Below are 27369 nucleotides of genomic sequence, written 5' to 3'. Positions count from 1 at the left end.
TTAGCTTTGATGTTTGCAGAGAACAACAGGGTGTTGTCCAGGGTCACACTAAGGTTCTTTGCACTCTGGAAGGGTGACACTGTGGAATTGTCAACCATGATGGAGAGGTTTTTGAGCGGGCAGGCCTTCCCCGGGAGGGAGAGCAGATTCCGTCTTGTCTAGGTTGAGCTTGAAGTGGTGGGCCGACATCCAAGATTCGATATTTGCCAGGCACACAGAGATGTCGCCACCTGGGTGTCAGAAGGGGGGGGGGGAGTAGTTGAATGTCATCCACAAAGCAATGATAAGAGAGAACATTTGAGGATATGATGGAGCCGAGTGACTTGTTGTACAGAGAGAAGAGGAGAGGGCCTAGAACCGAGTCATGGGGGACACCAGTAGTAAGAGTACGTGGGGCAGACACAGATCCTCTCCACGTCACCTGGTAGGAGCGGCCTGCCAGGTATGATGCAATCCAATAGTGCATAGCCTGAGATGCCCAGCCTTGAGAAGGTGGAGAGGAGTATTTGATGGTTCACGGTGTCAAAGGCAGCGGATAGAGGATGAGAATAAAGGAGAGAGGCATAGGGTAGTTCTGTGTGAGTGAGACCAGTGGACTCAATAGTCTGAGTGAATGAGTAGTGGATGTCGTCAACTTTTTTTTCAAAGTGGTTGACAAAGTTGTCCGCAGAGAGGGACGTGGAGGATTAAGGAGGGGGGAGAAAGTGTAAAATAGTTTCCTAGGGTAAGAAAGTGGCTTAAGCAGAGGATATAGAGAAAGAGAAGGTATAGAGGAGGGAGTGAAATGATGAAAGGTCATCCAGAAGTTTCGTTTTCCTCCCTTTTCGCTCAGCTGTCTCGAGCCCTGTTTTGTAAGCTCACAATGAGTCACTCAGCCACAGAGCAGGAGGGGAGGGCTGAGCCTGCCAGGAGGAAAGGGGACAGTGCGAGTCATAGGAAGCAAACAGGGAGGAGAGTAGGGTCGAAGAGACAGAATCTGGAGACCGAAGGGAGAAGGATTTAGCAGAAGGAAGAGATGATAGGATAGAAGAGGAGAGTAGTGGGAGAGAGAGAGCGAAGATTGCTATGGCGTATGACCTTCTGAGTAGGGGCTGAGTGATTAGGGTTGGAGGAAAGGGAGACAGAAAATGAAACAAAGTAGTGATCAGAGACCTGGAGGGGGGTTGCAGTGAGATCAGTAGGTGAGCAGCCTCTAGTAAAGATGAGGTCAAGCATATTGCCTGCCTTGTGAGTTGGAAGGTATTGGGAAAGGGTGAGATCAAAAGAGGCGAGGAGGGGAAAGACAGTTGGAAGAAATTAATCAAAGGCAGATGTCAGGAGGTTGAAGGCGCCAAGTACGAAGAGTGGTGAGCCATCGAAATACATTTTCTTAAGGCTAGGCGTCCCGCTAGCGGGACAACTTTCCGTGAAACTGGATTCAAATAAATAATCACAAAATTCAAATAAATAATCACAAATAAATAATCACAAAAAGTATGGATATTAAGGGCTTGTAAGTAAGCATTTCACTGTAAGGTCTACACCCGTATTCGGCGCATATGACAAATACAATTTGATTTGATTGCCTAAGAGAGGTGAAACAAGGGCTGTGGCGGTCATGAAATTACGTCAGCCAGTGATTGTCAAGCAAATAACTGTCAGTCTCACTGTAAACACATTCAGTATCTCCTGGCTTCCACAGTCATGCAAACCTTTGGAACATCTACATTTTAAATAGTCTAATAAATCCATGTAATATAGCCTACACCTTCACAATAAACATATTATTCATTTTAGACAGGTCTAAAGAAACATGATATTAAGAAAACGTAGTTTATTTCTGAAGAACAGAATAGCATACTCTGAGTTGTTCTGATCTGGCTATGCCATATGGCTGTTGTCTACATTAGTTCATTTAGCAGACAGGATTTGCTTAGAATTCCATGGCATTATTTTATATTATTTTATTTTATAAAATAGAAAGGATATTTTCTCCAAACGATTTGAGGGAGTGTGCACTATTCTGTGTTGAGCGGTTAACAAAGAAATGGGTACACCTATATCGTTAACTTAGAGTTATTCATGTAACTTTATTTGTTCTACAAACATTGGGCTGTATGCTTCATTTTTAATACATTGTAAGGCTGCATGATGCGACTAATGATTATTTGAAAAAAGTTCTGCTTTTTTTGCGCAGGCTGTACGCACTTCATCAGTCTCTCATTCACAATTTGAGAAGCACTTGATATTGCTTCGAATTTCCCGGCGGAATCCCCTTTGTGTGGCCACCCTAAAAAATCCATGTCTTTTGCAGCACTTCTCCCTGAGTACTGCCTGCTCCGAAGCACTTCTCACTCACACAGCTCTCCATCACGTGATCTCTTTCTCACAGGCTACAAGGGAAGACACATCAGGGACGCAACTAGGCTACATGAGGTGTGCAACTATGATTCTATTTTATTTTATTTTAAATAAGGCATTGTTCCTTGCCTTAAGCTGGGCATCAAGTGATAGTATCTAATTCACAAGTGATCAACTAATATTGACCCCCATCAGACTAGTCTTGATTTAATCTTGTCTTTACAAATACTAAATAATATAAAGTGGGCTCCAAAATTACTGGCACCCCTGACTGGCAATTCACTAACAATACTTTTAATATATAAAGAATATAATTATAGAGATAAACTAAAAATACCAACATGTGAGAAATACTGTACTTTTAATGTTTCAATGGAACCAACCAAAATCATACAATTATTTTATACAAAATAAATTTCACCAAAATCAAGGTTTCATAATTATTGGCATTCCTCATTTAGAACTTAGTGCAACCACCTCTGGCTAGGATAACAGCATGGAGTATTTTCCTGTAATGTTTGACAAGGTTAAGGAACACATTTGGAGGGATTTTGGACCAGTCCTCTATGCAGATCCTTTCAAGATCCTTCACATTCTTGGGTTTGCGCTTATCAACTGCCCTCTTCAGGCCACAGGTTTTTGATTGGATTGAGGTTCGGCGACTGAGATGGCCACAGAACCATTTCTGTGTGGATCTTGAGGTATGTTTTGGGTCATTGTCTTGTTGGGAAGTCCACCTACGGCCAAGTCCCAGCCTTCTGGCAGAGACAACCAGATTGTTAGCCATAATTGCCTGATACTTGGTGGAATTCATTATGCCGTCAATCTTAACCAGTGCCCCTGGACCTCTGGAATTAAAACAGCCCCAAAACATCACTGACCCACCTTCATATTTCACCGTGGGAATGAGGTGCCTCTCCTTGTTTGCATCTCTGTTTCTACGCCAAACATGCCGATGCTGTATCTGACCAAAACGTTCAATTTTGGTCTTATCAGATCACCTTCATCCAGTCATAATTTAAATGGCATTTTGCAAACTCCAAGCGCTTGCATCTGTGTCTTGGGGTCAGAAAGGGCTTTCGTCTGGCAACCCTTCCAAAGAGCCTGTTGTTGTGGAGGTGGCGTCTGATGGTGCTTTTTGAAACCTGGTGACCCCAAGATGCCACCAGGCCTGCAATTCTTTCACAGTGATTCTTGGGGATTTTGTTGCTTCTCTCACCATCCTCCTCCCTATCCTGGGGAGCAAAATGCATTTGCATTCTCTACCCGTGAACTTTTCAACTGTTCCATATTTTTTTATTTTAAAAATAATAATTGCCCTGACAGTGCTCAGTGGTATATTCAATCGTTTGTAGATCATCTTGTAACCATGACCAGATTTATGAAGGTCTACGACCATCTGTCTCTTTTGACCTGCCAGTTCTTTTGTTTTCTTCATGGGATATTGCATGCGTATTTTTAATTACAATCATCATTATCTTTAAGGGTGCCATTAATTGTGAAACCTTGATTTGGAGGACATAGATTTTTTTATTACATCAATAAATTATTTGAATCATTAATAAAGTACAGTATTTCTCTCATGTTGGTATTTTGAGTTTCTCTATAATTACATTGTTAATATTTTATATATAGTATAGTTAGTGCATTGCCAGTGCCAGTAATTTTGGAACCCACTGTATGTGTGAAATTAATTTTGATTTAGAATGGACCATTATCATGCACCTGTCTCGAAACGGTCATGGGGAAAAAGTATGTAATCTCTGCACTCAAATAGCGAATGGAGGACGCTTTTCCTGTGGTTAATTTTCATGCCAGCCATGTAGGCTATACTCCTGTTATAAAGATAAGCAATGAGCTTAATATTTGCATAATATTAGGGAAGTTTTTTTTAAAAATGATGCTGATGTGACTTCTTCTTTTAAATAGAGGCCATCACTCGAAATTTCATAGCCTAGAGAAATGTTGCGCAACATGAGCTCATGGGCTCTCATGAAGTGTTTGATTTGATTTTCAATTACTTTTGCATTGATGTCCGAGTGAATAGAGGGACAATAGAGTGCTGAGTACCAGGCAGTTAGCAAGTTTGGGAGGCTGCTAATAACCATCAGCAGCATCAGAGCTTGGAGAAGCCTAATTACCATGACTAAACAGTCAGGTGGAATTTGACTTCCTTCACATGACTTGTGACCGCCGGTGTGGCAGTAATAAGGTCATTGCAACAGCCCCCCAAAAATGCAGCCACTGATTACCAAAACAAGTCACAAAATGCCCTGCCCCTTGATCCTGGTTGATGTGTCAACAACTATCTGCAAATTATGAGCAATCAGCAGTTCACACACCAAGTAAGCCACTGGGAAAACAGGCAGCACTTAAAGTAGATGGCCCTAGCTAGCAAAAAGACAGTACTAGACCACAACAGATGAAGACAAAAAAATGTGTTATACTTTTCACTTCTGGCGATATAAGGAGTCCTCCAGCTATAGAATGAAGCAAGTTTTGTTATGAAACTGTTAGCAGTTGATGTTATTTTTCAGTAACACTTTTTCAATAACACAGACCTCAAAGCAAATCAGAGGGAGAAAAATATATGTATTCAAAGAGAACAAATCATAGTTGTTATGCTGGAAAGTAGATGGTACATGTTTATTTTTCCCTGTCCTCAGTGTTTTATCAATATGTGATATTTCAGGAAAAGTGAAATGCACTTCAATTTGATTTCAGCCTACATACCCTAGTTTAATTAAACTATACCCATTCACTGAGTTACACAGAATGTAATACAAAGAGAATGTCACATAAAAACCTATTTGGGCAGGATCCTATTAAGTAACTTTGGTCTTACCCAGCAGTAGCCTACTATAGAGTAGCTGCCTCTCTTCCTCAACCCTCCAAAGACTAAAGAAGCTTAGACCGAGTTCTCAATTCAGTTTTCAATTCAGGAAGTATATTGAAATTCAATTAATTAATAAAAAATGATCCACTGTTTTCTGTGACAATATTTCAATTCACTTCCTGAATTTTCAGACATGAAAACTGAACTGCGCCCAACCCTGGTGTACATGGCTGTAGTCATACGTGGACATGGTAACGATTTGATCACAGCATCCGAAAGTAAGCACAGTTTGACCTGTGCAAAGGATTACAATCCAGCCTGTAGTTGGCGCTAAATATGGCATGCGACAGTTACTGTAGGCTACGTATTGTACTGTTTCCCACTATGTTAGTTATTCTCTGACCTCCATACTGAGGTGCCTATGGAATGATACAGGAAAACACTGATTGCCATTCCCTGTCCCTGGTTTCTAGATGGCCCAGTGGTTCCAGCTGCAGCAGCTAGACTCCAAGTACCTGGAGCAGGTGGACCAGCTGTATGATGATACTTTCCCTATGGAGATCCGCCAGTACCTCAGTGCCTGGATAGAGAGCCATGACTGGTGAGTGAGCTGCAGTAAGCAACAGACTGCCAAGGGGTGTGTAGTTTACACAGTCAGCATGTGTGGATGCATTTGAAGGCTGTGGTGTAACTGCTCTCATGATGTATTGTGCTTTGTTTGGCCTTGTTAATCTAGATATTAGAAAGCCTGCGCCAAATACTGTAATAAGAAAACAGAAAGTAAAAGTAACATGCTTGTGAAGGCTGTGCACTACTTGAAATGTTTGTTGTCGTTGGTGTAAGGTTGTTGACCTTTTTCACCTCACAACTTTCACCTCACAAAATACTGCAAAAAAAAAGTAATTCCTTTGAGCCAATCAACATGCCCGCATTTGGACTCTGGCTCAGAGTGGTTATAGCAAATTTGGCTGTTGACCAAGTTACCAGTGTGTTTTACTAGAAGTGTTTGGCAGTGCATCCGCAATTACCGCAAGTTCATTCCTAGTGTAAAAGAAGATTGTGTGTGTGATTACTATGTGTGGTGGTGATAAAGATTAATACAATTCCTCGACTGAGATGCATCCATACCATTCTTGCCGGACAGCCTGTAGCGAGTCAGAACCAAGTATATCAGCATTCAGTCACTAGCGGGTGAGGGCTCAGAAGCCAACTGCTCAGATGACTCCAGCTAGTCATTTTTGCAATTACTGTGTTCCCTGAGCTGGTTGCTTTCATTTCAAAGGATGACAATAATTTTAAAGTATTTTTGGTTGACCTCTTTCAGGGACATGGTGGCCACCAGCGATTCTCTTGCAGTGGTCCGTTTCCATGACCTCCTGGCCCAGTTGGATGTTCAGTACAGCCGCTTCGCCCTGGAGAACAACTTCCTGTTGCAACACAATATACGCAAGATTAAACGCAACCTGCAGGTAAGGCCAGGGTTGAACTCTGAATTAATATGGAAGGACTGACATAAACTTATAAGGGAAACACTCAGGCGCTGAGTATTGAATATTGTTCTATAGACTGGTGTTTTGATTCTTATAAGAAAGAATGGTACTCTGAAGATTTGTTTTTAATGTCAGATCAGGGCCAATAAGGACTAAGGGCTTCAACAATGTTTCAAGCTAATGTAATGAGTCAGCCGTCCTAATCAGGTTAGACGGTTAGACAATCTTAGGTTCTTTAAGCCAATAAGTAACCATTTAATTGTTTGAGTTTATGAGCAGGAAAGAACAGTGGTTCTGGAACGCATCCTTGAGGAACACCAAAAGTCTACTTTAAATTGTAAAATGTAAAGTTGAGAAACTCTTCCCAGGACCACTTCCAGGAAGACCCTTTGCAGATGGCCATGATAATCTGTAACTGTCTGAAAGAGGAGAAGAAGATCCTGGCCTCCATCATCAAAAAAGAGGTGAGACACTGATCTTGTCTTTTGCATACTGCTTAATGGAACTCTGTGAGTATTTCTGTTGTAGTGTGTGTGTGCATGATGCATTTTCTTAGAAAAGTTGCTATTGCATGGAGAATTAATATTTCAGCACATTTCTTAGCAACATAGATATGAAAAATGGGTTAAACTGCCTTTGATATTGTATTTGTATGTTAACCTCTCTGGGATATATGGGATGCAAGCATCCCACCTGGCCAAAAGCCAGGGAAAATGCAGAGCGCCAAATTCAAATAAATCACTATAAAATCCAGTTTAGAAACTTCAGAGTGTTTTCTATAATAATAATGTACATAATGTGCATATCTTATCTTCTGGGGATGAGTAGCAGGCAGTTGAATTTGGGCATGCATTTCATCCGGTCGTGAAAATACTGCCCCCTGTCACCAAGAAGTTAAATTATTGCTGCAACAGAAGGAGCATTTCAGTGTGACCTGAGTGTGAAACCAGACCAAATGTTTGTGAATTTTTTTGTCAGGATAATGTGGGGTCCACACCAAACAACATGGTGTTGGAGAAACAGAAGGAGCTGGACCACAACGTTAAAGACCTGAGGAACCGAGTTCAGGTGCGGTCATTTGGACAATACCATGTGTCATTGGTTATGTGGATATATTATCATGCACCCTACCACAACACTGCCCATTGTCTTGTCATTCTACATGAACAATAACCAGTTGAACAGCCTACGAAAGGGGTAGAAAATGTTTTTCACAAACACCATCATGAGTCATGGCCATTAAAATGTGTGACTTCTGCCCTCTTCAGGTTTCAGAGCATGAGATTAAGTCACTGGAGGACCTACAGGATGAACACGACTTCAAGAAGAAGACACTGCAGAGCCGAGGTACTGTAGGAGTTAGCCTGGTCCTAGTCTCTTTCAATAGCCTGGGTCTGGGACACAAGACTAGATTGGTGCCATATCTGTATATGCTTCAGCCAATGTGAAGGCACTGTAAAACATATCTCACTCCTACTGTACTAAAACTAATTTCCAGGCTGAAGCAACTGTGCTGTGAAATTCCAGGTGTTTCTTCTGCTATCGTATTGTGAATGCTTACCGCTATGTAAATGTTGATTCTGTCATTGTCAGTGGAACAAGAGGTGAATGGGATGGCACAGTCACAGGCGGTATGGAAAGAGATCCGCGAAGAGGAGATTGTAATCAGAAAGATGTTCATCAAACTCAACATAACCAGAGAGGTAGGAATGTGTGTGTGTGTGCGTGCGTTCTTGCATGAGTGTGTACGCTGTATGGTTAGACTGATGTTTGTTTCTCCCAACCTATAGGTGGTGGTGAATCAGATTTCTGACATCTTGTGCTTGGCCGAGCAGATCCAGTTCAACCTGGTGACAGTGGAGGTACCTGAGTGGAAGCACAGACAGCAGATAGCTTGCATCGGTGGTCCGCCTAACGCCTGTTTGGACCAGCTACAAATCTGGTCAGCCCTGCCTCTAGTCCATGTTAGCTTTAGCCCCTAGGCCCAGTTCATATCCTAACCCTTATATTAAACCTTGTTCAAATACTTTCAGAAGCAATATTTTCAACCCGCATTCACTGTGTGTGTTTGTGTGTGTGTGTTTGTCTGTATGCAGGTTCACTGCTGTGGCAGAGGGCTTACAGCAGGTGCGTCAGCAGCTGAAGATGCTCCAGGAGCTAGAACAGAAGTACACGTACGAGAATGACCCCGTCACTCAGGGCAAAAGCGCTCTGGAGGAACGCGCTCTCGCCCTATTCAAGTACCTCATTGTCAAGTGAGACCCGCTCTATGACACCTACTATGTGTCTATGTTTCCTGTATGGATCACATACACATGCTAAACATGTATTCACTCACTAAATGGCAGGTAACTTTGCCTGAGACCTGAAGACTTGAGTCAGCTCCCAGTGTTAATGTCTCGCCTCTGTTCCCCAACTGGCAGCCCGCAGGTGTTTTGTTTTGCTCCTGCAAGTTTTCTAAGCAAAAAAAGTATTATTATTCGGTTTTTAAAAAAATACAAAATTGTCATTGTTGGACATACAGAAGACTGTAAAAAACACCATGAAATCAGCTCCAACTGATTTTTATTTTGTTCATCTGTTCCCAAGTATTCCCACACATAATAGAGAGACACGTGATCATATACAAATGTAAGCAAGGTTTGAAATGATTATTGTGAGCGGACCAAGTACTTAGAGGTTGCTCTAAAAAGTCAAGGTGGAACAAATGAGTCAGGAGCAGGTTTTCTTAATTGAATCTTCATCTTCACAAGAACAAGGAACACAAGGTGAGTATCTTTAAACTATAACATAAATCACGGGTATGTCACCGCCTTCATGATCCTCCCGTGGAGAGCTCCCTTCAGGCGGTTGTCCGGATCCGTGGTGACCATTCCCAAGAGGTGGAGTGTCCCCTTCTTCTCCCTTCCGAAAGGTACGTCCTCTCCTCTGTAGAAGCAAATACTCTTCTTTCTCCCCTCTTTTCCGGTTCCCTCCTCTCTCTTGTAGGGGAAAGAGAATAGCTCATTAGAATAGCTCATGTGCTTAATTGCCTCTGACCATCTCGACTCACATACTGGGCTGGGCTACTGACCGTGGGAGCAGCCTGCTCCCTGGTGGTCCTTCCACATACCTCCCCCCTTAGGACCAGACCGGAGAGCCGGGCGCCAGACGTGCCGTCTTGGTCACAGTGCATCCACATTCCCGTTCCTCGATCCAGCCCTGTAGATGACATGGAACGAGAATGGTTGTAAAGCAAGAAACTATTTAGCTATTCTGTTGTTATTGTTTCTCTTACCGGCCATCCACATGTGGGGAGCATGGTCAGTAACGAGGTAGTACCGGTACTACCTATGTCCGGTATGTAGTACCGGAGATAATCGAGGGCCCACTTAATGGCGAAGGCCTCTTTCTCTGTGGTAGCATATCTCTGTTCCCGATCACTGAGCTTCCTACTTATAAAGAGAATAGGCCTCTCCGCTTCGCCTTCACCCTGAGCTAGGACGTCTCCGAGCCCCGTATCTGGGGCGTCTACCTGCACAATGAGCTCTTGGGAGAAGTCAGGAGCCTGCAGGACGGGGTCAGAGCACAGGCTCTTTTAGCAACTGGGAGGCGTCTTCGGTCTTGTCCTTCCACGCTACACGGTTTGGCACGTTTTGTTTTGATGAGGTTTGTGAGGGAGTTGGCAATGGTTGCATACCCAGGGATGAAACGATGATAATATCCCGTTGTCCCCAAGAAGGCTCAGACGTCCCGCTTTGACTGGGTCCGGGGCCAGTCCTGAATAGCCCTGGTCTTTTCTGCCTGTTGATGTATTTTTCCGTTCCCAACGGTGTATCCCAGGTATTCCGCGTTGGAGAGATCCAGGCAGCATTTTTTGGATTGGTTGTCAGCCCTGTAGCCTCCAGGCTCACAAGCACCGGCCATAGTCGCAAGAGGTGGCTATCCCAGTCCTCGCTGTGGATAACCACATCGTCTATGTACGCCACTGCGTACTCTTGATGGGGGCGTAGAATGGCATCCATGAGGCGTTGGAAAGTTTCTAAAGCCCCATGCAGTCCAAAGGGCATCCTCACATACTGAAAAAGCCCTTCCGGTGTGACGAAGGCAGTCTTTGGACGGTCCTCCAGAGCCACCGGCACTTGCCAATATCCCTTCGTCAAATCCAGGGTGGTGATGAACTTGGCCTTTCCTAAGTGCTCCAGGAGTTCATCCACGTGGGGCATGGGATACGCATCAAATGTAGAGATGACGTTTTCACCCCTAAAGTTCTTACAGAGCCTCATATTACCGTCACGTTTGTGGACCAGAACTATGGACCACTCACTCGTAGATGGCTCGTTCACCCTCATCCTCAGCATCTCCCTTAACCCGTTATTTGCGATGACTTGGCAGGCCTCAGGAATCCTGTAAGGACGGGTATGCACCTTCTTGCCGGGTTGAGTGTGGATATGATGAAACAGGACATCTATCTGTCCTGGGAAGGGCGAGAATACCCTGCCGAATTGCATAATCACCTTGTCTAGTTGTCTCGACTGCTCCGGCAGGAGAGTTCGACCACTGTGCACCTGTAGCAGGGCATCCTCTTGTTCCTTGTCCTCCACGGCCATCAAAGCCACACCCTCCTCTCTTCCATGGTACTTCTTCAGCAGGTTGATATGATAGAGTTGGACCTTCTTCTTCCTGTCTGGTTGCTTGATGAGGTAATTGACTGGTGAGACCCTTTCCATTTCCTCGTAGGGCCAGTCTGTGGACAGGCAGTCCCTCATCAGGATAACACGGCTAAGTCAAGGATCCCTCCACATACCTGCCGTAGAGCAATTCCAAGGGGGAGAACCCAGTGGACGCCTGGGGTACTTCTCATAGGATAAACATTAAGTGGGGCAGAAGCATGTCCCAGTTTTTCCCATCTCCGGACACCACTCTTCTCAACATGCTTTTAACCTCTCTGGGATATGTGGGACGGTAGCGTCCCAACTGGCCAACATCCAGTAAAAATGCAGAGCGCCAAATTCAAGTAAATTACTTTAAAAATTCAACTTTCATGAAGTCACACATTCAATATACCAAATTAAAGCTACACTTGTTGTGAATCCAGCCAACGTGTCAGATTTTTTAAAATGCTTTACGGCGAAAGCAAACAATGCTATTATCTGAGGATAGCACACAAGCAAACAAACACAGACCATCATATTTCAACCCTCCAGGCGCAACACAAAATGCAGAAATAATTTATGCCTAACCTTTGACGAGCTTCTTCTGTTGGAACTCCAATATGTCCCATAAACATCACAAATGGTCCTTTTGTTAGATTAATTCCGTCGATATATATCCAAAATGTCCATTTATTTGGCACGTTTGATCCAGAAAAAGAAAATCACTACAAAAGTTACCTGTAAGCTTTGTCCAAACATTTCAAACTACTTTTGTAATACAACTTTAGGTATTTTTTAACATAAATCATCGATAAAATTGAAGACGGGATGATCAGCGTTCAATACAGGAGGAAAACAATGTGTAGCATGCTTTCAGATCATGCGCCTCTAACAAAGAGTACACTTCCCTCGAGCCTCATTCTGAACATGGATACTTCTTCATTTATCAAAGGAAAAACCTCAACCAACTTCTAAAGATTGTTGACATCCAGTGGAAGCGATAGAAACTGCAAGAAGGTCCCTTAGAAATCTGGATTCCCAATTAAAACCCATTGAAAAGAGAGTGACCTAAAAATAAAAAAAATCTGAATGTTTGTCCTCGGGGTTTCGCCTGCTAAATAAGTTGATTCAAAACGTTTTAGAAACATCAGAGGGTTTTCTATCCAAATATACTAATAATATGCATAGCTTAGCTTCTGGGCATGAGTAGCAGGCAGTTTCATTTGAGCACGCTTTTCATCCAAAATTCCGAATGCTAGAGAATCCAAGATGGCGTAGCAGTAAGTAGTCCTGTCGTATCGTCTCTCTGTAAATATCTGTAAATAACGTCTCTTTTTCGTTTTAGATATTTTTCTTCACATATCTTTAAAAACATTTTGCTAAACCTAAGCTTCCAAATACTCACCTGCAATCCGCCTCACCCAATGTAGCTACTTTTCCGAAAGTATTTATATTTAAACGGAACATTTTTTTCAGCTGGATCTTCACAACTAGCTATCGAGCTAAACCGCAACCCTGGTTGTTTACTCCTGGCTAGCGTTTCCACCCACGTAGCTTGAAGCTAGCCCGGCCAGAGCTCCTGTGTTCCTAGCATACTCCTGGGCTTCTATACCCGGATCCACGACCGGTCTACCGATGTCACTGCATGAAGAGGAATAAACAGACTCACCCCATCGCGACGTCCTCCATAGGCTAACTCTCTAGCCCTCGCTATCTCCTTGCTTGCTAATTCGGCATGCTAACTGCTAGCTTGTTTAGCCCAGGTCCGATAACTACTACCTTGTTTACCCCGGCCTGCTAATCTGTTAGCTTGTTAGCACAGGCCTGCTAACCGTCTGCATCGCAGTGGCCCATATGTACTTTCTATCTCTTCCCGATTTTTAAAATTTGTTTATACCTTCCGGAAACCTGCCTCGCCCAATGTGATACGGAATCGCTATTATTTTTAATTTTTAGAACACACTCAAGAACCTCCAGAAGCGAATCAGCTAACTAGCTACAAGCTACTTAGTCACTGTTAGTTTTTATTTTTAATTTTTAACCTGGATAACACCCGCCAGTCCAGCCCCCCTGCCTCATCCACATCCTCATCCTCATCCACAACCAGCATGTCCAGAGATAAAACCTCTCTCATCATCACCCAGTGCCTGGGCTTACCTCCGCCGTACCCGCACCCCACCATACCCCTGTCTGCGCATTATGCCCTGAATATATTCTACCATGCCCAGAAACCTGCTCTTCTTATTCTCTGCCCCCAACGCTCTAGGCGACCAGTTTTGATAGCCTTTCGCCGCACCCTCATACTACTCCTTCTCTGTTCTGCGGGTGATGTGGAGGTAAACCCAGGCCCTGCATGTCCCCAGGCACCCTCATTTGTTGACTTCTGTGATCAAAAAAGCCTTGGTTTCATGCATGTCAACATATTATCAGAAGCCTCCTCCCTAAGTTTGTTTTACTCACTGCTTTAGCACACTCTGCTAAACCTGATGTCCTTGCCGTGTCTGAATCCTGGCTCAGGAAGGCCACCAAAAATTCTGAGATTTCCATACCCAACTATAACATCTTCCGTCAAGATAGAACTGCCAAAGGGGGAGGAGTTGCAGTCTACTGCAGAGATAGCCTGCAAAGTAATGTCATACTTTCCAGGTCCATACCCAAACAGTTCGAACTACTAATTCTGAAAATTACTCTCTCCAGAAATAAGTCTCTCACTGTTGCCGCCTGCTACCGACCCCCCTCAGCTCCCAGCTGTGCCCTGGACACCATTTGTGAATTGATTGCCCCCCATCTAGCTTCAGAGTTTGTTCTGTTAGGTGACCTAAACTGGGATATGCTTAACATCCCGGCAGTCCTACAATCTAAGCTAGATGCCCTCAATCTCACACAAATCATCAAGGAACCCACCAGGTACAACCCTAACTCTGTAAGCAAGGGCACCCTCATAGATGTCATCCTGACCAACTGGCCCTCCAAATACACCTCCGCTCTCTTCAACCAGGATCTCAGCGACCACTGCCTCATTGCCTGTATCCGCTGCGGTGCCGCAGTCAAACGACCACCCCTCATCACTGTCAAACGTTCCCTAAAACACTTCTGTGAGCAGGCCTTTCTAATCGACCTGGCCCGGGTATCCTGGAAGGACATTGACCTCATCCCGTCAGTTGAGGATGCCTGGTCATTCTTTAAGAGTAACTTCCTCACCATTTTAGATAAGCATGCTCCGTTCAAAAAATGCAGAACTAAGAACAGATACAGCCCTTGGTTCACTCCAGACCTGACTGCCCTCGACCAGCACAAAAACATCCTGTGGCGGACTGCAATAGCATCGAACAGTCCCCGCGATATGCAACTGTTCAGGGAAGTCAGGAACCAATACACGCAGTCAGTCAGGAAAGCTAAGGCCAGCTTCTTCAGGCAGAAGTTTGCATCCTGTAGCTCCAACTCCAAAAAGTTCTGGGACACTGTGAAGTCCAAGGAGAACAAGAGCACCTCCTCCCAGCTGCCCACTGCACTGAGGCTAGGGAACACGGTCACCACCGACAAATCCATGATTATCGAAAACTTCAACAAGCATTTCTCAACGGCTGGCCATGCCTTCCGCCTGGCCACTCCTACCTCGGCCAACAGCTCCGGCCTCCCCGCAGCTACTCGCCCAAGCCTCTCCAGGTTCTCCTTTACCCAATTCCAGATAACAGATGTTCTGAAAGAGCTGCAAAACCTGGACCCGTATAAATCAGCTGGGCTTGACAATCTGGACCCTCTATTTCTGAAACTATCCGCCGCCATTGTCGCAACCCCTATTACCAGCCTGTTCAACCTCTCTTTCATATCGTCTGAGATCCCCAAGGATTGGAAAGCTGCTGCAGTCATCCCCCTCTTCAAAGGGGGAGACACCCTGGACCCAAACTGTTACAGACCTATATCCATTCTGCCCTGCCTATCTAAGGTCTTCGAAAGCCAAGTCAACAAACAGGTTGCTGACCATCTCGAATCCCACCGTACCTTCTCCGTTATGCAATCTGGTTTCCGAGCCGGTCACGGGTGCACCTCAGCCACACTCAAGGTACTAAACGACATCATAACCGCCATCGATAAAAGACAGTACTGTGCAGCCGTCTTCATCGACCTTGCCAAGGCTTTCGATTCTGTCAATCACCAGATTCTTATCGGCAGACTCAGTAGCCTCGGTTTTTCGGATGACTGCCTTGCCTGGTTCACCAATTACTTTGCAGACAGAGTTCAGTGTGTCAAATCGGAGGGCATGCTGTCCGGTCCTCTGGCAGTCTCTATGGGGGTGCCACCGGGTTCAATTCTCGGGCCGACTCTTTTCTCTGTATATATCAATGATGTTGGTCTTGCTGCGGGCGATTCCCTGATCCACCTCTACGCAGACGAGACCATTCTATATACTTTCGGCCCGTCATTGGACACTGTGCTAACTAACCTCCAAAGGAGCTTCAATGCCATACAACACTCCTTCCGTGGCCTCCAACTGCTCTTAAACGCTAGTAAAACCAAATGCATGCTTTTCAACCGATCGCTGCCTGCACCCGCATGCCCGACTTGCATCACCACACTGGATGGTTCCGACCTTGAATATGTGGACACCTATAAGTACCTAGGTGTCTGGCTAGACTGCAAACTCTCCTTCCAGACCCATATCAAACATCTCCAATCGAAAATCAAATCAAGAGTCGGCTTTCTATTCCGCAACAAAGCCTCCTTCACTCACGCTGCCAAGCTTACCCTAGTAAAACTGACTATCCTACCGATCCTTGACTTCGGCGATGTCATCTACAAAATCGCTTCCAACACTCTACTCAGCAAACTGGATGCAGTTTATCACAGTGCCATCCGTTTTGTCACTAAAGCACCTTATACTACCCACCACTGCGACTTGTATGCTCTAGTCGGCTGGCCCTCGCTACATATTCGTCGCCAGACCCACTGGCTCCAGGTCATCTACAAGGCCATGCTAGGTAAAGCTCCGCCTTATCTCAGTTCACTGGTCACGATGGCAACACCCATCCGTAGCACGCGCTCCAGCAGGTGTATCTCACTGATCATCTCTAAAGCCAACACCTCATTCGGCCGCCTTTCGTTCCAGTACTCTGCTGCCTGTGACTGGAACGAATTGCAAAAATCGCTGAAGTTGGAGACTTTTATCTCCCTCACCAACATCAAACATCAGCTATCTGAGCAGCTAACCGTTCGCTGCAGCTGTACATAATCTATTGGTAAATAGCCCACCCATTTTCACCTACCTCATCCCCACAGTTTTTATTTATTTACTTTTCTGCTCTTTTGCACACCAATATCTCTACCTGTACATGATCATCTGATCATTTATCACTCCAGTGTTAATCTGCAATATTGTAATTATTCCCCTACCTCCTCATGTCTTTTGCACACATTGTATATAGACTCCCCTTTTTTTCTACTGTGTTATTGACTTGTTAATTGTTTACTCCATGTGTAACTCTGTGTTGTCTGTTCACACTGCTATGCTTTATCTTGGCCAGGTCGCAGTTGCAAATGAGAACTTGTTCTCAACTAGCCTACCTGGTTAAATAAAGGTGAAATAAAAATAAAAGAAGAAGGTCCCATGAGGTCCATAGCTATGCGTTCGAAGGGAGTCTCTATAATGGGGAGAGGAATCAAAGGATTACACAGGTGTGGTTGTGGGGCCGTACGCTGACATTGATCACACGTCCTACAATACCTGGCTACATCTCAGGTGACACGGTTCCAATGGAACCTCTGCATGATTCTGTCGATCGTTTTGTCCCGTGCCAGGTGTCCTCCTAGGACGTGGGAATGGGCTAATTGTAGGACAGTATCCCTGTATGGTCTAGGCACCATTAGTAATTCCTGTTTTTCACCCCTTCGTTGCACAACCCAATACAAGAGGCCTGATTGCACAGTAGGGAAGAGAGGGCTCACCTGAACCGTCGACATTCCTCCCGTCCACATGGCATCCCGTAGGTCTGGGGCTCTATGCTGAGAGGTACCGAACTGTCCCTTTAATTCTTGGGGCAGGTCGACCTCGACAGAGGGGTGTGGAGGTTGTTCGCCATCCCCGTCTGGGGTGCCCGAGGAGAATCGCTTCCATGTTCCCTCCTCTGATGGGGCTTCAAATATAGCCCTTAGCCTCTGGTGGCTCCTTCCTTCCTCCGTAGTGTATAACCCTTCGCAGGTGTCTTCAACGGAGGTTGGCTACTACCTCGGGCTCGGACTTGGTCTTTTTTTCCCTCTGCTTTCCAGCCCCCCTACGGTGGCCCGGCTCTTGGCGTGTGATAGAGAGACCTGATCCCCTTTGTCCAGTGCGTAACGTCATCTGCCGAAGCTCCTTATGTAGAGGACAGTCTCTCCCGATCAATAATGGCACAATCAGCTGGGGTACTTTCCCCGCCCTGACTGTACACCTTCCTTTCGGGTTGAGAATGGACAGACTCACAGTGGGGTAATAGTGGGTGCCTCCATGGACACAGGACACGGCTACTTCGTCTGGTAGCAGTGTTGCGGAGGTCACCATCTGCTCCCCACTGACGTAACCATACTTCCCGAGTCGAGAATGGCTACCACATCTCGTCCTTCTATTCGAACCGGAATCTCTGGGGCCATTTCTGCTAACCAACAGAGGTGATCCTGCCCTCTCGGACCGGGATGCGTGGGGACGGGCAGCAATGACCCTGGGTAATTTCCTCAAAATCTTGTCCACTACATGACATGACATGTCCTACTCCCTTCCCGGGCTCCAGCCACTGTTTCGTTGGACGGCCATATAGGTCCATTGATGGAACTTTACGGCTCTATCTCGGGCGGTCAGCTGGTACCGGGACAGAATCACATTTTTTAGTCGCCCATAGTCAGCAGCTCCACGGGGGTCCAGGTCATAGTAGACTTCCTGGGCTGTCCCAGTCAAAAGGGGAGTTAACGCACTTACTCATTCTGTGGGGGGGCACTCTTCCAAGGTGGCCATCCTTCGAACGTCATGATGAAAGCCTCAATATCGTCCTCCTTTGAGAGGCGAGGTAAGATGGTGTGAGCAGCCGCTCTCGGCTTTACTCTCGGTTCTTCTCGCCGGCTCAGCTGTTGTTGCATGAGTTCTATGGTTGCCTGCTGGGCTGTGATCAACTGTTGTAGTAGAGTGTTATCCATCCTTCTTGAATGGTTACCCTGTGTCTACAGGTAGATTTTAGTTTCTCACTTATCCTTGTGTCACTCGTCCTCCTAGTGCCCGCAATCTCCACCAATGAGCGGACCAAGTACTTGGAGGTTGCTGTAAAGCGGAATAAACAAAGTGGAATAAATGAGTCAGGAGCAGGTTTTATTAATTGTACAAAGTTCTCTATTGAGGTCATTTTCCTTCTCAAACACTCCAACACAATCAATGATGATATCCCAAGGAAACACACATCTTCTTCTTCACAAGAATAAGAAACACAAGGTGAGTATCTTTAAATTCTAACATAAATCACGGGTGTGTCACAGCCTTCACGATCCTTCCGTGGAGAGCTCCCTTCAGGTGGTGACCATTCTTCACCTTTTCAAAAGGTACGTCCTCTCCTCTGTAGAATCAAACACTCTTTTCTTTCTCCCCTCTCTGCCGGTTCCCTCCTCTTTCCCCTACAATAGAGAGAATAGCTCATTAGTACCATCAGCTGTGCTTAATTGCCTCTGACCACCTTGACTCACATGCCGGGCTGGGCTACTGTCCGTGGGAGCAGCCTGCCCTCTGGTGGTCCTTCCACATTATACTTTTGGTCAAATATTATATCCCTTTGGGCTTCTTGCTGTCAATTAGCAGTGTACAAATGATTTGTAATTATGTTACGGGCCCCCCGACTGTCCACTCAAGAAAACAATTGAGCTGAAGTTGATGATCCCTGCTCTAGGCTTTAGTGGAGTGTCATTACCGGATGTTTGATGTTTTTGTGGCGTCTGTCTTTTAGTTCTATCGTGGTGGAGAGACAGCCCTGTATGCCCACTCACCCTCAAAAACCCATGGTGCTGAAGACTGGGGTGCAGTTCACTGTCAAAATCAGGTGATTGCGCCAGTGCTACACACTCCAAACACAATGTGCAATACTCTGTTGACTAGTAGCTAGAAGAAGCCTGCAAACCCAGAGGAGGGATGTTTAGCCATCCATGCTGTAACTCCTCAATTAAGACCCACACCTTTAACACTACACACTTCCATCCACTTTAGTTCCTGGTTGTCATTTGGCTTCCATTGTGATTTACTTCATTGGTATCATAATGCTCTTGCACCCGATAATATCCCCAGACTCCTGGTGAAGCTCCAGGAGTTCAACTACCAGCTCAAAGTCAAAGCTGTGTTTGACAAGTAAGTGAATGAGAAGTACGTACCATAGCCATATACATACACACATGTGTACACATATGTCTTTGGGAACTGCTTGATGTTATAGTTAATCAATTGTATTACATTGTTATATTTTATCAATGGCAAGAGTCAAAGCTTCAGTCACTGATGTATTGTATTTCTTTAGGAACGTCACTGAGAAGAGCACAGTGAGAGGGTAGGAAATGTTTTTGGTCTCTGTTATCCTACTTAAACCTGAAGAAGCCTAGTTAGTAGTCATTACATTTCCTCTGATTTTACGTCATTTCCAGGGTCCGGAAATTCAACATCTTGGGAACCAACACTAAGGTTATGAACATGGAGGAGTCCAATGGAAGCTTGGCAGCAGAATTCAGACACCTGGTATGAACTGGCACATTCAGATGTTATACTGTATATTGTACATATGATATACTGTACATCAGGGTTCCCCAATAGGCGCCCCCATATTTTTCATTATTTTCAATTAACTCTGCAACTTTCTCAGTTATTTACTTTTTACACAACTGCCACCAGTTTGGCGCCAAAACATTTACAACAATGACATAATGTTATTTTTAAGTTAGAAAAATATTCCTAATGTCTTATACTGTATAGTTCTGTAATTCAGTTAAGTTATAATGCTAGTAATAGCCTATAAACACATTCCAATTCACATCATGTCATGATGTTCAGCGCTTCAAGCCAAGCTTCCTCCATGTCCACCCCTCTCTTGCTCTCGACCCACCCATGAAATTTCAGTCGTATCTCATGCCTGCACTTATCTGACCAATTAAACATGTAAACAAATATTTGACCCATTCCACAACAAGCTGCTCTATTGGCGATAATTAAATTAATGAACTAAATGTAAAAACAATGTTGACTTCACAGGAAGAATAAAGGAACGAAAAGGAACTATATGAACCTTTACTTTTTTTTGGTTCTAATAGGTTCAGAACAAAAATAAATATGGATTCTGCTTCTAAATGGCCATTGGAAAATAATTTAGGTTCCAACCCATTGTTTTCTGTAATATACTGTCCCTTTGTAACCCTAGTAATGACCCTAGCCTTCATAAGAGCATTACGAAAGTGGTTTGATGTGGTCAGGCGACCAGGGTTCAAGTCTCCTGCCGATTGCTGTAACAGTATATCATGTGTGCTGTTCAGAACCATGTTTTGTTGATATTGTTCTTCTTCTTTTGGTTACTTTAAATTATTTACAACTATTTTCTTCCCCAGCAACTAAAGGAACAGAAAGTTACAGGCAACAGATCAAATGGGGTAAACAAAGCATCTCAAGTGTGAGGGTGATTGTGATGTATAAAACTATTACTATGCAATGTCATAGTTATACATATATATTTTTTAAATGATGTACGTCTGTGTGTCAACTCAGGGTCCTCTCATAGTGACGGAGGAGCTCCACTCTATTAGCTTTGAGACTCAACTCTGTCAGCCAGGACTCCAGGTCCAACTAGAGGTCAGAACAACAGTAACCAATCTGTAGAGCTTTTAAAAAGACATGGTATACACTATTGTCATGGCTGAAATATTTGTTAGTAATACACACCAAGGAGCCTGACTCTCAGTACTGATGTTCCTATCTGACTTCTCGTGTGTGTGTGTGTGTGTGCATGTATCCAGACAATGTCCCTGCCCATTGTGGTCATCTCCAACATTAGCCAGCTGCCCAGTCCCTGGGCCTCTGTCATGTGGTACAACATGCTGACCTGTGAGTCCAAGGTACAACCCCTCTCACTTACCCTTCTCATTCAAGACTAAATCCTCATAGCTACAGTATCTATCTATCTATCTATCTACTTACTGAGATTTTACCCTCTGAGAACTACAGTAACTTTTGTTCTCTTAACTGCCTCCTTACTTATGTCATGTGATCCAGACTGGACAGGTTTAATCTAGGGGGTCGAACTCCTGGTCCTGAAGAGCCAGGTGGTGTGCAGGCTTTTGTTCCACCCCAGCACTAACACCCCTCTTCCAAACTATCAGCTTATCATCTCCATCCCTCTCTCTCTTCCTCCTCAGAATCTGTCGTTCTTCCTGAGCCCTCCTCAGGCCACCTGGAGCCAGTTGTCAAACGTGCTGAGCTGGCAGTTCTCCTCCATAACCAAGCGAGGCCTCAACGACGAGCAGCTGAGCATGCTGGGAGACAAGCTCCTGGGTGAGTCTTATTGTGACTTGGCGTGGTTTTGTGAAACGACACAGCCACAGCAAACCCATCTGTGATATTAAGGTGCGCTAGTTGGCTATAAAAGGTGGCCATACATCCAGTGTGTGAGGTGGCTATTAGTTTTTCTCAACACAGATATCTGGCAAGAGAGTCAAGGTGACCAACTAATTTGGCCAACTAATCCCAGATAAAGGCTAACAATGCAAATGTTGCTTAAAATCTATTCACCGTATCCAAAGGTGCATAAAAAGCTTATGACCTCTGTCATGTGTTGCTCATAACGGTGTCAGCTAAGGTTGTTCCATTAAAGTGAACCAATAATAATACCAAACTCCTGTGACAGGTGGAAAAGCAGCCGGAAACCCTAATGGACTCATCCCCTGGACCAAGTTCTGCAAGGTGAGCATCTCACTGGAAGTTCAGTGTTTTAGCCAACCCCTGTGTGTTTACTATGGGCTGTGTATTGAGTGTGTCTTTGCCTGAGCAGAATGTGAATGAGAAGAGCTTTCCCTTCTGGCTGTGGATCGAGGGAATACTGGACCTGATCAAGAGACACCTGCTGTGTCTGTGGAATGATGGGTAAAACATCTCTCCAACTCCCATTACTCCAGTATACCTTTCTGAAGACTAAGTCTACATTACATTTTTGAAAAGTGACTTTATTGTGCTATAATCAACTACATATCTATGGTCTATAGGTGTATCATTGGCTTTGTTAGTAAGGAGAGAGAGAAGGCCCTGCTGAAGGACAAGGAGCCTGGAACTTTCCTGCTGCGCTTCAGTGAGAGCAGCCGAGAGGGAGCCATTACTTTCACCTGGGTGGAGGGCTCCAATAATGGTGTGTGTGTCTTTTTGTGTGCATGTGTTTTTGTAGCTTTATAGCTGTAGATGAAGGGGAGGAGATGGGTTAAAGAAGGATTTTTAAGCCTTGAGACAATTGGGACGTGGATTGTGTATGTATGCCATTCAGAGGTTGAATGGGCAAGACAAAATATTTAAGTGCCTTTGAATGGGGTATAGTAGTAGGTGCCAGGTGCATCGGATTGAGTCAAGAACTGCAACACTGCTGGGATTTTCATGCTCAACAGTTTCCCGTGTGTATCAAGAATGGTCCACCACCCGAAGGATATCCAGCCAACTTGACACAACTGTGGGAAGCATTGGAGTCAACATGGGCCAGCATCCTTGTGGAACACTTTCGACACCTATTAGAGTCCATGCCCCGACGAATTGAGGCTGTGTGGGGGGGTAACTCAATATTAGGAAGGTGTTCCTAATATGTGGTATATTTACTCCGTATACATACCTATGGACAGACAAAAATATATGTATTTTAATTGTTTTTACACATTATGAGTATGTGTCTGTACATCTGTATCAGGTATATGTGTTTCTGTTTGTATTATTTGACCAGGTAAACTGACTGAGAACACATTCTCATATCACATTGTGTGTGTGTGCATTTATGTGCAGTTGAAGTCGGAAGTTTAGTACATACACTTAGGTTGGAGTAGAAGTGTACCTGTGATGAAAATTAAAGGCCTCTCTCATCTTTTTAAGTGGGAGAACTTCCACAATTGGTGGCTGACTAAATACTTTTTTGCCCCACTGTATAGATGTCCATTTCCACGCGGTGGAGCCCTACACTAAGAAGGAGCTGGCCGCCATCTCTTTTCCTGACATCCTCCGCAACTACAAGGTGATGGCTGCCGAGAACATCCCTGAGAACCCTCTGCTCTACCTCTACCCCAACATCCCCAAAGAGAGCGCCTTCACACGCTACTACAGCCGCCCCACAGAAGGAAACTAACAAGCTGTTAGAAATGTATGTATGTTGAGGAAAGATTGAGTAGTTGAAAACGGTACAAATGGTGTTGAATTCAATTCCAGTCTAAGCTATTATACACAATATTCACTGCATAGCATACTTTTCATATTTTGTTGTGCCACACCCTTTTCCCCCATTGAAATATTGACCACTGGTAATGCCTTGCTACAGGAGGTTGGTGAGGGGAGGAAGGCTCAAAATAATGTCTGGAATGGAGTGTGTGATGTGTTTGATACCATTCCATTTACTCCATTCCAGCCATTACTATGAATCCGTCCTCCCCAATTTAGGGGCCACCAGCCACCTGTGTTTGGTTCTAATGATAACCTCTAGACGTCTATAACCTTTGACCTTCTCAGCTGCTAAGCCAATGGAGTTGGAGAGTGCCTCTGAGGCTGACTACATTAAGACGGAGCTCATCTCTGTGTCTGAAGTGTAAGTGTGATTCTTGTTATGAAACACCTTTTACTGTTTTTATATCGTTTTCATTGATTTAAGATACACACAACAGACAACACACACAGCCCAAAGTACAAGAAAAGGTCAGATGAAAAGTGTACGTCTCTTGTTATGTCAGTCACTGACAGTCACTCACCCATGTCAGCTAACATGTTTGGTAAATTAGTCTAGCTAAATATTTCACTGGTAGTAAACACGGTTGAATTACTGACAGGGGGGCCCATTGATTGATTGTCACTCTCATATTAAATACTGCAAACATTTATTTTCTCCTGGTTATGTAACTGTTTGTTGGTTTCTGTTTCTCCTCAGCCACCCCTCCAGACTACAGGACGCCATGCTGCCCATGAGTCCCGAAGTGTATGGAGAGCTGACCAGGATTATTAACCCTGATGAGATTGAAAATGTGGTAGGTTACAGCCAGACAGCACCTGCCACACACACGGATTAGAGACACTGTGGTAGGTTTTAGCCAGACAGCACCAGCCGCACACAGAGTAGAGACACTGTTGTATGTTAGTCAGCCAGCAGTAGCCACACACAGTGGTCGTGTTCCCCTGCTCAGCCGTTCCATGCATCAACCAATAGTTGCGTGCAACATCATAAACTGTGCCGCCCGGCACCTGATTGCTATAATATATGTGGTTAGCTGATACGTAAAATAATTATCCGGGTGTAGTAAGATCTGGCATGCATCAGCAACACCTGGGCAGAGGAACGTAACCCACAGTGTGGTAGGTTAGAGACAGACAGCGCCAGCCGCACACAGAGATGAGACAACACATATCTAATCATCATAAAACACAAAATGTGGAAAAGATGTGAACATTTGAGAAGACAAGACAGCCCTGGGGTAGAATTAGAATATATGGTCCTGGCAAATCAGCTGTTGCGCTGTAATAACTGAAGCATTTATTTCCAAATCTTTCATGCGAGGGTCGGGATAATTCATGCATTTTTCATTTACTATGTGACTGTCCCACTGTGTAACACATATGCAATCACAAAAGTGCAGCATTCCGCTATTGAGATGCAGCCATTTTTTCCCCCTGATCCTATGTTGTCCCTCTCCCTTCAGATGTGCACTCCCTTCCCAAACTAATCTGCCCTCTTCAGGTGGTGCCCAGGAAAATGTGTGTAAGCTCCCGAGCCGAGTACCAAAGACACCACACAAAAAGGATGACGTTTGCAATAGATTTGAAAGCACAATATATATGTATTGTATATTATATATATATGTAGTCCTACGTTATCGTTTTATATACACGCATGAGGTTTTGGGGCTTTGAGTCCAGCTGTTTGTAATAAGGAATGTTATTCTACGCTACTTGTGGGACAGTGTAATTGTGTTTTGTGTGTGCAGATGTAATATGAACAACAAAAAAGGGATGCAGAAAGCTGTTCTTCACTTTGTAAATAGATACAATTTTGTAGCAACTTATAATAAGGAAAATGGTTCAGATGTTCTGGGTCGTTCCACGAAATGAGTGCCCTTTGATATTTTAGTCAGAAATGTTGCACCAATATTGAATTTTAAAAGGCTGTTATATTAAATGAAGTGGCCTTTAATATAGACCACATTTAGACTTCAATAAATCAGATGTTTAATATGGATAAAGGCTTGCTAAAGTGCCAAAATTAATCAAATATATCTATATTGTTTTGTGTACTTTTTACCAATTTTTCTGCCCAATTTAGTGATGTCCAATTGGTAGTCTTGTCCCATCGCTGCAACTCCTGTTCGAACTCGGGAGAGGCAAAGGTCAAGAGCCATGCGTCCGCCGAAACATGACCCTGGTTCTTGACACATTCTTGACACATTGCTCGATTAACCCAGAAGCCAGCTGCACCAATGTCTCGAAGGAATCACCGCACAACTGGCGACCGCCACAGGAGTCGCTAGAGCGCGATGGGACAAGGACATCACGTCCCAACATTTCTCCAAGTTTCTCCAAGCCCTAGTTATTTAGTTGCTTTGACAAAGTCATTTCTGAAGATTATTTTTTATTTCATGTGAGTAGTGATTCATTTGCATCAGTCCCTCATTTTAAGGTCAACCCTGTTACGTAAACTGAGCTCTCGTTTTAATTTGGTGAAACTATTCCTTTTGAAATATTCCTTTCAAAAGAAACATTGAACATCTAATAGTCAAATCACAGAGTAAACGCAGGAGCGCTGGATCTACTCTTTTTTTTGTACATTTTCTGGTGTTTTGTGGAGGATAACTGTGTAGGTCGAGCGTAACATGCCAACCCTGTTAGCCATAGATAGGCTAGAAGTGTTTTAACAATTACATTTTTGGGGTGAAGCTTGCATGCAATTGCCACTCCCTGTAGCACACAACAAGCTGTCATTTCCTCTGTCACAAGGGGATTTATGGCTGATTTAAGAAATCATCAACCCTGTTACGGTCAACCCTGATACTTTATTTGGCACTGATAGTTTTGAGATGGGAAAACATGTTTATGAAGTTGAACATGTGCTCTTTATGACAGAATGTGAAAATTTGGTGATATCAAATGTTTTCTTTGACCAAGTGTGACGGTCCCTCCCTGCTCTGGTTTATGGGTTTTGCTGTGCTTACTTTCTGCAGGAGATTGGTGGGTGGAGTAGGAGAGGTGGGCGGAGCTGGGAGGGTCGTCAGTGCTGATTGGGGCACACCTGTGAAAGCTCAGCTGTGGCATAAAGCCACTGTCCCCCCCCCATTCAGCAAGAGATTCCTCTCTCCGTGCATACCTTTGGTTGTGTAGTTGTGGCTTTGGCAGATGACACCTAATTTATTGACCTTCATGTCTCATCTGATTATTTTTGTGAGTGTTTATTTATGGTATCTATTAATTTTGTTATTCCTTTACTCAGTGTGTGGTTTCCCATTGTTTGTTACAATCTTGAGCCAGGTTGTAACAAGTTATACAGAATTTGTGGAATGACCCTTATATGGAAAGTACTTCTAAACTGTACTCACGACTGCCTGGACTTCATTGTTTCAATTCATTAAAAATCTGAGCTCTCTCACATGCCTGAAAAGCTTTGCTTTGTTTAACTTGTTGATTCAAATATATTTATATATGTGTACATATTCCACTGCAAGGAGCAATCACACTCTTGCGCACCTCTTAACAAAGGAACTTGATCATGTATGTCTTAAAATAGCAGAAAAGGACATCCATGTATTGTACAGCAATACACTCAGAACTGTCTTTAGTTGTAATGTCAGATTGGTCTGCGACTATTGGTGACAT

The 27369-nt window shown here is 44.2% G+C and overlaps 1 protein-coding gene across 9 annotated transcripts in view; it reads left to right on the top strand.

Moving 5' to 3' along the window:
* Positions 1-27369, top strand: part of LOC118385792 (signal transducer and activator of transcription 1) — a 64092-nt gene that overhangs the window by 7937 nt on the left and 28786 nt on the right. The window contains exons 2-25 of one of the 9 annotated variants that reach the window (XM_052521943.1): positions 5650-5777; positions 6501-6645; positions 7035-7130; positions 7645-7734; positions 7935-8013; positions 8260-8369; positions 8457-8608; positions 8763-8921; positions 19256-19348; positions 19513-19650; positions 19817-19846; positions 19941-20031; positions 20892-20933; positions 21049-21132; positions 21297-21395; positions 21696-21831; positions 22184-22239; positions 22328-22419; positions 22539-22678; positions 23457-23665; positions 24028-24103; positions 24440-24536; positions 25206-25260; positions 25826-27142. In XM_052521943.1, coding sequence (XP_052377903.1) covers positions 5650-5777; positions 6501-6645; positions 7035-7130; positions 7645-7734; positions 7935-8013; positions 8260-8369; positions 8457-8608; positions 8763-8921; positions 19256-19348; positions 19513-19650; positions 19817-19846; positions 19941-20031; positions 20892-20933; positions 21049-21132; positions 21297-21395; positions 21696-21831; positions 22184-22239; positions 22328-22419; positions 22539-22678; positions 23457-23650 — 2154 coding nt within the window. In that variant the 3' untranslated portion in view covers positions 23651-23665; positions 24028-24103; positions 24440-24536; positions 25206-25260; positions 25826-27142. Of the gene's footprint in view, positions 1-2293; positions 2416-5649; positions 5778-6500; positions 6646-7034; positions 7131-7644; positions 7735-7934; positions 8014-8259; positions 8370-8456; positions 8609-8762; positions 8922-19255; positions 19349-19512; positions 19651-19816; positions 19847-19940; positions 20032-20891; positions 20934-21048; positions 21133-21296; positions 21396-21695; positions 21832-22183; positions 22240-22327; positions 22420-22538; positions 22679-23456; positions 23666-24027; positions 24104-24439; positions 27143-27369 lie in introns of those variants that run through there. The other 8 variants (XM_052521946.1, XM_052521947.1, XM_052521942.1 and 5 more) reach the window with 8 other exon arrangements.

Source organism: Oncorhynchus keta, chromosome 7 (genome assembly GCF_023373465.1).
Source record: "Oncorhynchus keta strain PuntledgeMale-10-30-2019 chromosome 7, Oket_V2, whole genome shotgun sequence".
Lineage (NCBI taxonomy): Eukaryota > Metazoa > Chordata > Actinopteri > Salmoniformes > Salmonidae > Oncorhynchus > Oncorhynchus keta.
The sequence above is the reverse complement of the archived record's forward strand: the minus strand, read 5'-3'. Positions and strand labels throughout refer to the sequence as shown.